General features: G+C 40.3%; 1 protein-coding gene across 1 annotated transcript; it reads right to left on the bottom strand.

Annotated features, from left to right (window-relative positions):
- Positions 1–8,301, bottom strand: LOC124136344 (glutathione S-transferase 1-like). Its single transcript, XM_046502248.2, has 5 exons — positions 8,056–8,301; positions 4,867–4,959; positions 4,443–4,558; positions 1,149–1,253; positions 1–347 (listed from the first exon to the last, which is right to left on the bottom strand). Exons 1-5 carry the CDS (start codon positions 8,186–8,188, stop codon positions 189–191), a joined length of 606 nt encoding a protein of 201 aa, XP_046358204.2. The 5' UTR covers positions 8,189–8,301; the 3' UTR covers positions 1–188.
- Between the last annotated feature and the right edge of the window lie 1,767 nt (positions 8,302–10,068).

Genomic DNA, 10,068 nt, shown 5'->3' with positions numbered 1-10,068 from the left:
TGTCTTTAATATAAGACTTTTAATGCACATAAATGTATAACTATTATGCCGTTTGGTGACATTTTCCATTGTTCGTATGGACATCTGATATAATTCCACCATGGATGTCTCAAAAGGATGGGTCGTTTGCATTGTAAGGCCACCAATGGTATCTGGCGTCAACACAAGTCATAATCCTCCCAGAAGCCCTACATGGGTGTTGGGACCCTTGCTGCCAGGTAGGCCTTGATTCTGTCATTGGACCTGACGTTGTTCATGACCGCCTTGACATTGGGGTACTTGTCAATAATATCATCTGCTACCCTCCCGTCAAGGGTATCGTAGAGAACAAGGTCGCCGAGGCTCAACTGAAAGAATTCGTCAAAATAAATATTTGCACTCTGTTTCAGCAATGGATTAAACAGGAGGCGATGTCCGAAATTGAACGAAAATGCTATTCAGGAATGTAGAAAGAAATGCATTGAGTACTACATGTAACTGTACATAATCGAGTCTGGACCAGACAATCCAGTGATTGACATCATGAGCATCGATCCATGCAATTGGAATCGATGACATGCATCAACCAAGTCAGCAAGCCTGACCACCCGATCCCGCTAGTCGCCTGTTACGGCAAGCATGGGTTGCTGAAGACCTATTCTACCCCGGGTGTTGCACATTTGCGCATAATGTCATAGAGGTAAATATGAAAACTTGAACCTAATGAGCAAATTGTTTCGCTGCGACAAGTCGGTGAAATAAGCAGGGGTCTCTGACCTTTGGAAAATGGACAGACTTCAGGAACATGCAGAAAAAAGCTTCCAAAAGCCATCCATGAAGATATGAGTACACTAAAGAAGGGTGCCTTGTGGCACTGAGAACTGTATGTAAGAATATTGTGGTGGCTCTTTCATTTTCCGATCGTATTTTGAAGTGACGGATAGGAAAAAGTCATGCCATATCAGTTTCGGTACAATTATGTTAATACTTCCGGTTTTCTAACGTCCATTGTACAGAGTACTGTCCCGTTCTGTAATTACTGTACTGTATGAGACACTATAAATGTTCTCTGGGTCAAACTTCTTCGCCTGCCTCTACAGTGATGTGAAATACATAATTGGTAATTAATATTATACTGACATGGATATTAACTTGAAATTATAACATACCGTCTCCCCAATGCAATATCCTTTACCCTTGGCTGACAATATCTTCTCGAGGTTTCCGACAAATCTTGGTTTTGTTTTTTCTTTCAGGTTCTGTGTCATGTTTGCCTATAAAATAACATATGCATTCGTTTATATTGACATTCTGGCGAGTTGAACGCCACCTGCAACTATTCTTCTCTTAAATCATGGCGTGTCAGCCAAATGTAGGAGGAGTCCCATTGCCATGTGATATATGTCATATACATGGACGTTTACCACTAATATTACGACCGTCTCCTTGGTCTAGTGGATAGAGCATCTGCCCGGAGAGCGGAAGGTCGGGGTTCGATCCCTGTCCGCGTCATACTAAAAGACGTTAAGATATGAGTTTTTGTTGTAACCCTGCCTTGTGCTCGGCATTAAGGGGACTATATCAAGGAGCTGGTCGAGTCTGGGCCAGTATACTGTGTGTGAGTGGGGTATTCATGTTAAACAGCGGCACGGCATCTCAGTTTGATAGCACTATAAAATCGGCATCAGTGCGGATTTGTGCAAGGAGCCACACACACATACATACACGTCGCAATAATCGTGCAATAATCTTGAAAGCGACGTTATACCATTTCACCTCAGCTCACTTTTCACCCACGTTAAACTCCATTTCAGCTTAACTTCACCTTCCTTTAGTAAACAATGATAACAGACCAAGCATTATAATCAGAGCGACATGTATCTCCTTGCGGTGGGGGTAGCCTAGTGGTTAAAGCGTTCGATCGTCACGCCGAAGACCCGGGTACGATTCCAACATGGGTACATTGTGTGAAGCTCATTTCTGGTGTCAACCACCGTGATATTGCTGGAATATTGCTAAAAGCGACGTAAAACCATAATCATTCACTCCTTACAGTGTATAAGACTTGGAACAAATTGCAACAGAATTTATTTCACCACAATGCATTTCTACAAGGTCCCATGAACAACATACTAAAAGTACCAAGCAATCCTTGTTTGGGAAATATGTCTAATTTGCATAATCCAATATGGCTACCAATTATCAATATATATATATCTTCCATGTTTGAGATGAGGTTCAATCTTTTGATGAAAAAAGGCATGTGTTGTGAAATAGCCATATTCTGTTTCTAAAAAGATATGAACTATAACTGAACGTTTTCGACTTTGGATCCTTCTACAAGAGATTGCTGGATAGACATGAAATATCAATACACTGTTGGTCTCTGTTGACATATTTGAGTAATTGGAACTTCTACATTGGGGTAAAAAGACCCAAGGATGCATGGCGAATACTCAGTCATTTGTATAAATCCAATATAACCACCACATATCAATGTTTATCTCGTAAATGACATGTTTTGACAAGTCTAAATATCAATATTGATTCTTATTGCCTGTATCTACCATGACAATAAACACTATAATAAAAACTTGTTTTCTTTAATATAAATACCAGTTGGAAAAACAGTGTGTCGGCATGAGGTCCTCTCAGAATTAATCCAAACCAGTTGTGTCACAAGTAGTCGATGAATCATCTCCCCTGAAGTTCATTAGCGGAAATCCAATATTACCAGCAAATTCCAATATTTGATTTTTTGTTTATTTGTTTAAAGCTGCATTCAGCAATATTCCACCGATATGACGCCGGTCTGTAAATAATCGAGTCAAAACCAGATAATCCAGTGATTGACATCATGAGCAACGATCCACGCAAATGGGATACGATGACATGCATCAACCGGGTCAGCTAGCTTGGCCACCCGATCCCGTAAGTCGCCGTTTACGGCAAGCATGGGTTGCTGAAGACCTATTCTACCCCGTATCTTCACGGGTATTTGAATATAAAACTCAAAAATGCTCATTCAGTTACATGATGGGTGATTCATGATCATTAGTACGTGATGGACAATGGAACAACTGTCAAAGTGAATGCTGTAGCTTGAGGTTGCAGGCTCATTATGTACATGTACCTCGATAGTCTCAACAGGTTTGTCATCCTCTGAGAAGTCTGGCAACTGTTTATTGGTACAGCTTGTACCATGGTATTCCCCGCACACAACACTGCAAGTGAGACCATATTTCCGGCAAGTGCATCTTCGTATGTTACAGTCTTTTTTGAAATTACATCAGATGATGTCCTGAAGTGCTGAAGGTGCTGCAGGCTGATCTGAATGATAGATGGATGTTCCTTACCAATACAGACAGATCACCCTGCAGCACCTACAGCACTCCCGGACATCATCTCTTGTAATTACAAATGAGACTGTAAATTAAAACCAGAAGAAGCACTTGCAAAACATATGGCCTCATGTAAGTGTTGTGTGCGGCGAATGCGATGGTACAAGCTGATGATGGCAAACCCGTGGAGACTTTCGAGATATAATGACCCTGCAACATCTAGGTACAGCATTCACCGTGACAACTGTGCTATTATTCTTCAAGTAATAATGTTCATAAATCACACAATCAAGTAACTGAATGAGCAGTGGATCAAACATTTTCAGATTTATTTTCAAATATTGGTTATATTGGACTTCCACAATTGAAATACAAGGAAATAACTAACCAACTACTTGTGAAACAACTGGTTTTTCGGTAAATTCTGAGAGGACCTCATGTTGACATACTTGTTTCCAACATGAATGAAAACAAAACTTGTTACAGTGTTTATTGTCATGGTAATAAGTAGATACAGACACTAACAAGCAATATTGATATATACATTCGCCAAAACATGTCATTTATATGTGCTGGTTATATTGGATTTATGCAAATGATTGAGTATTCTACATGCATCCTTGGGTCTGTTTACCCTAATGTAGAACTTCTAAGTACTCAAATATGTCATCAGAGACCATCAGTGTATTGATATTTCATGTCTATCCAGCAATCTCTTGTCATATCACACTGTTTTAGAGTTAAAGAATCCACAGTCTAAATTCATATTAAAGAAACTTGGCGGCCATCTTGAAATTGGCGGCTATCTTGAATTTTTGTAGATTTATCCAAAGTCGAAAACGTTCAGTAATTGTGAATACCTTTTTAGAAACACAATATGGCTAGTTCGCAACACAACACATGCAAATTAGACATATTTCCCAAACTGGGATTGCTTGGGACTTTTAGTATGTTGTTCTTGGGACCTTGTAGAAATGCATTGTGGTGAAATAAATTCTGTTGCAATTTGTATCTAGTGAAACCTTATTTTGCCCGGACTATTATTAACGTCATATTAATATAAACCATCAAGCTCTGCTGATTGAGCTTTGTCTTACATTTGGATCTGTATAGTACTCTCACCTTCCTTTCTTTATCCTGTTCGAAGAATTCTCTGACCATTTCTGTGAAGAGGTCATTGCACATGCCGGTGATCTGGTCTATTTCGTACTCTTCTTGGTTGGTAGAGCCATAAAAGCCTATATTGGGGTAGGAAGAAAGAACAGTTTAACCTCCATCATCCATCATCCACCCGATTAACGTAAGACCTGCATCATTTCGGGATTTGTGTCCCAATAAGGATGACAAACGACAATACCAAGAATGCATCTAACTAATCACTTAAAACGAGCACACAGTACATGGAATATATTCAAATTCTCCAAGGAACGAATGACATCAAATGTTCTTCAGATCCTGATTCGTTTAGAGCCAAAGACGTTACGACAAGGATTTACCCTTCCCATTTCACTTTTTTTAGTGTTAAAAGTACACTTTTAGGTATTACCAAATTCTTTGGCAAGGAATTTAGCGATAGCCAAACTCTCTGTGTACACCTTGCCATCGATTGTCAGCACAGGCATCTGGCCAAAAGGAGTTTCTGAAACATATTTACAAAAGTATAACATCAGCAGAGATTTCTATTGAACATAAAAAGGATTTGTCACTTTTATTAAAATTGTAGGCAACCATAATCTAAAGATCTTTTGTTGAAATTACGAGATATGCGAGATTACGAGATATGCTCGCCATAAAGAGTATATGAAACACGCGGAAACATGTATTTTAACGTTTTTCATAAACTACGGTTATAACGAACCTAAAGGACCACTACTTTTAGTTCGTTATAACCGTAGTTCCTTCTGAGCATATGTACAGCATATATACAGCAAATGGACGGGACCAAAACCACAGTTCGTTATATCCGTCAGTTCATTATAAACGTAGTTTATTGTTATATCTTTACTCATGTCCCTGCCATATGTACATTTTAAGACTAAAAAAATGTATATTAATGGGGTTTTCATATAGAACCCTAATTATGCCGGGATTTGGGGCGCAGGTTCCCAGCAACCTATGCATGTTGTAAGAGGCGACTAAATGGTTTGACTGGCCAGACTAAATGACTTGGTGGATGCATGTCATCATTTCCCAATTGCGTGGATCGATGCTCATGATGTCATTATACCGGATTGTCTGATCCAGAGTCGGTTATTTACAGAGCGCCGTCATTTCGCTGAAATATTACTGAGTGCCGCGGTGGTTATTTTAAGACAAAACAGTGAAACATTTATTTTAATGATTTTGCATAATGTAACCCTACCCTACTGATGTCCCTGTCACGTGGACATTTTAGGACTAAACACAGAAACATGTATTTTAATGTTTTTGCATAATGTAACCCAACCCTACTGATGTCCCTGTCACGTGGACATTTTAGGACTAAACACAGAAACATGTATTTTAATGTTTTTGCATAATGTAACCCAACCCTACTGATGTCCCTGTCACGTGGACATTTTAGGACCAAACACAGAAACATGTATTTTAATGTTTTTGGCAGGATAGGCTCACCTTTTCGCGAACACCTGGTGTCATCCCTATTTGACATCGATTCATAAACACATGCCCATGATATATTCGGAATATTACAATTTACGCAACTTTTGCAGAGATTTCTTATGAATATGGAAAGGGGTTTGTCGCTTTTTGCATATAGCCCTACCCTTATGATGGATATTGTAAGACTCCACACAGAAACATGTATTTTGATGTTTCTGCATAAAATAAACCCACCTGACTTATGTCCCTTCACATTGATATTGTTGTTAGACACTAGTAATATACAGTCAAATGCATGTACCAACCATGTAATCTGGATGATGGCACCAGATGTGACCGTTAATGTGTTTGTCAAATTTCAGCTGGTAAAAGAACACTCATGAATGAGTCACGACATTCGCAGTTCACATCATCTATAGCCAATGGACTATGCTGTAACACGTGTTAGTGGCAGTATATAAGGGATTTTACAACTTGAATGGAATTTACAGACAGACAGACAGATTATATTTCAGTAATGTAAGGACACAGGCCCGTAATACACACCAGAAGGGTTTTATTGGCATTCCCGAGCATTCTGGTTTATTAGGACTTGGTTCAATATTTTTCAGAAGTTCAACAATATTGTTCACAGTTATTAATTACACAGGAGATCAACAGAATAAAAGTTACAAAAGTATTGCGAATATATCAATTTTTGCACTATACACAAGCAGTGCAGTAATCTTCGATAAACAGTTTGATGTAATATAAGATGAAAAACGTTTCTGCCGTTCAAATTAAAAAATATTTTGACGACATTTTGTATGCACATTGCCTTCCATGATAACATGTTGATTTGGTTGTAAAATTAAACTCAACAGTGGTTTGGTGGGTTGACGTTTGGGTGGACCACACACACACACGCACGCAGGCACGCAGGCACACACGCACACACGCACGCACGCACGCACGTACTTGCCGTAGAGATTCATCAGATTTACAGACCATTATTTATCTACTGTATAATGTTATTCAGAAAGTCAGACGTTCATGAAAAAAAATGTTTACAGTAATACAGTATTGAATTATCACTGTATATGTTCATCTCGTGTTCGGCTGTATATGTTCATCTCGTATTCAGCAGTGTATTTTCATCTCATATTCAGCTGTCTATGTTCATATTGTATTCGCCTGTATATGGGAATAACGTATATTAAACGATGTTCCAAGAACAGCAGCTTTAAGATGCTAATGCAGAAAGGTGTTCACAACGAGTACAGGCGCCCGACGGGAACTGCAGCAGTATTACCACAGGCACGAGGCGTGTCGATACAAGCACACAATCCAGGAATGTGTAGTATGTCGATAGCCGCAGTGGCCTGATATCTCCCAGAACTTTGGCCACAAACACTGACCGTAACTGGACACCAGCATAAGCTTTAGCCGGTACAGATTTGATAGATTTGAGAGCCACCCGAACAGATACCCGAGAGAGAGAGTTGCTCCCAAGAATGTACGGCGTTATCTCTGTATATTTGATAATAGATTAATTATCAATTATAGAATTATAAAGCGCATCTTATCCAAATACTATCTGCCCAAGAGAGTTTTAAGACCAGTCAAAAGGTTGAGGATTGATTGTATAAATAGATGAGTTCATTGCGGAGAGATATATTGCTGTGTCAAAAAAGTCATTAGTGAAGCAAACGTATTTTAATAGACAGGTTGGGTAGCCTAGTGGTTAGCGTCGACTCGTCGTCTAGTCGAAGACCTTGGTTCGATTACCAACCTGGGTACACCGTAAGACGCCTTTTGTGGTGTCCACGACCGATATGTTCGTGAAATATTGCCAACAGCGGCGTCACATTTCACTGACTCGCTATTTGGCGCATGCCATGATGCAAACAGGTTATTCAATCGTTTATTTGCGAAATCGTAGCTGTGTAACTATAAACGTCAACGTCAGAGATCAACCAGTCTAGATTGTCCACCGAAATAGATTCCACTGGGCATAACAGGCAAATAGGGGTGAAAATTTGGAATGGATCACTGAAAATCAGTGATGACGTGCAGCTGTTCTCTGTGGAATCTGGCCCTCATCACGGACACGACATGAATAAGATTCAGAACATAACAAAGAAACCAGACTCACTCGGTTTTTCGGCCGGCCATGTTTCATGTGTGACTCTCTTGTCTTCAAAATCCTGCCCTTTCAGGGTGAACAAGAGTCGAATGATCTCCGCCCGACCCCTCCCATTGAAGTAAAGAAGCGAGTAGGAAGCCATGGTTGACTCGACTTGCAGCGCAGAATGAGGCAGCGGACTGTACAGCTGCGCGTGTGTGTGTGGATATATATCTATAAACTGCGGCTGTGGGCAGGTTTGTTTGGAGGTAATCAACGTCGCTCTAGATGACGACTGGTGCGGAAAGGCTTATTTTTAGAGAAAAGGAAAATGAAGTTGTGTAGTGTCGGTGGTGGTGGTAGTTGTGACGGTGGTGGTGGTGGTAGTGGTCCTAGTAGTAGCAGGGGCAGCTGTGGTCGTACTAGTGATGTGGCGGTGATATTCTGATCTGGGTAGTAGTAGTAGTAGTGATAGTGGTAGTAGTAATGACAGTGAAAATGACAGTAGTATCAGTAGAATTCCTGGTAGTAGTAGTAGCAACATTTGTGGTTGTTGTTGTAGTCGTAGGAGGAGGAGAAGTATTAGGAGTAGTACTAGTGGTGGCGGTTGAAATTGGAGGAGTAGTAGTAGTGAGTGAGTGAGTTGGGTTTAACGCCGCTTTTAACAGTATTCCAGTTATATCACGGCGTGTCAACTTAATGTGGGAGGAAAGCCCGAAGTGATGCAGGTCTCAGACGTTTCCCACTTCGGTGAAACCCACGAGCACGGGTATGGTGCTGACAAACCTAGAAACATAATCGTGGCGAACCGGAATTCGAACCCACAATCATAGGTTTCTGGCGTGCCCAAGGGACGCAACTCTGCACAGCGAATCGCGGCGCCTTAGACGACGGAGCCAGCCGTGCCCCCTCATATTTAGATCTCACTACGAATGTTATTATAAGACTGCCAGAGGAAAGGCGTGCAAAAGCGTTTTCTTGTATACCTGAATTGAAATCCTATGGTTTCCGCCTTTTCGCGGCGCCTTTGACGACTGGGACACCCGTGCCCCCGAGTAGTAGTAGTAGTAGTAGTAGTAGTAGTAGTAGTAGTAGTAGTAGTCAGTGAATTGGGTTTCACGGCGCTTTGATCAACATTTCAGTAACACGACAGCTTACTAAGGGATGAAAGCAAGTCTTAGACGTTCACTACTTTGATAACATCCACCAGCAAGGGTTTATGGTGCTGACAAACAAGCCATCATTATCAAAGCGAATCTGCGTTTCGAATCCAGAATAACCGACAGATGTTTTGGCTGGCAACATCAAAACTTATTAATCATTTAATTCGTATAAATCGTGATTTTTGTTTTGTAACTTAATTCATTCATTGTTTTATCTAAACTCGGCAAGTACATCCTTACCTATCCCTACGGAAATACATACATGAATTTGTTTCTCATAAACACGGAATTGCCAGCTGATATCTGATATACCAGACAATCTAACATCGTTATATTCATATCTATGCTGTGTCAGACATACTACGCGATTGCGTGTATGGTGTCGATATAATCATAGAAATAGTATACAGCAGAGGCAATGTTACCAATTATTTGCATGAAGATTAAGCAGTTACATCAAGGTAACCTTAGTCTAGATTTCTTAGTCTAGATCAAAATGTATCTAATCACCGCCATGGTGGTAATTATCAGCCCAAATCTCATCAGCAGTAGAGCCTTCATCATCGTCGTCGTCATCATCATCATCATCATTATCATCATCATCATTGCCATCACTTTGTTCCTCATCATGTGTCCGTGCATGTGAAGAGTCTGGACCAAACGAATACGGTTGATAGTTGAAGCTTTGCTGTGTATAGAGGAATATTGTCAGTAGGACTACATACTTTGATCTTAAACCATTCACGTAAGTGAATATTGTTTAATGACGCAATCAGCAATATTACAGCTTCAGGCACGTAAGTGATCGAGTCTGGACCAAAGGAATACGGTTGATAACCTGAGCGACGACCCATGTTGTTGGGGGTCGAAACTTGTTTTG

The sequence above is a fragment of the Haliotis rufescens genome, unplaced genomic scaffold (genome assembly GCF_023055435.1).
Source record: "Haliotis rufescens isolate VD_foot unplaced genomic scaffold, xgHalRufe1.0.p SCAF_22, whole genome shotgun sequence".
In the NCBI taxonomy this organism is placed as follows: domain Eukaryota; kingdom Metazoa; phylum Mollusca; class Gastropoda; order Lepetellida; family Haliotidae; genus Haliotis; species Haliotis rufescens.
This window is presented reverse-complemented; position numbering and strand designations above follow the sequence as displayed.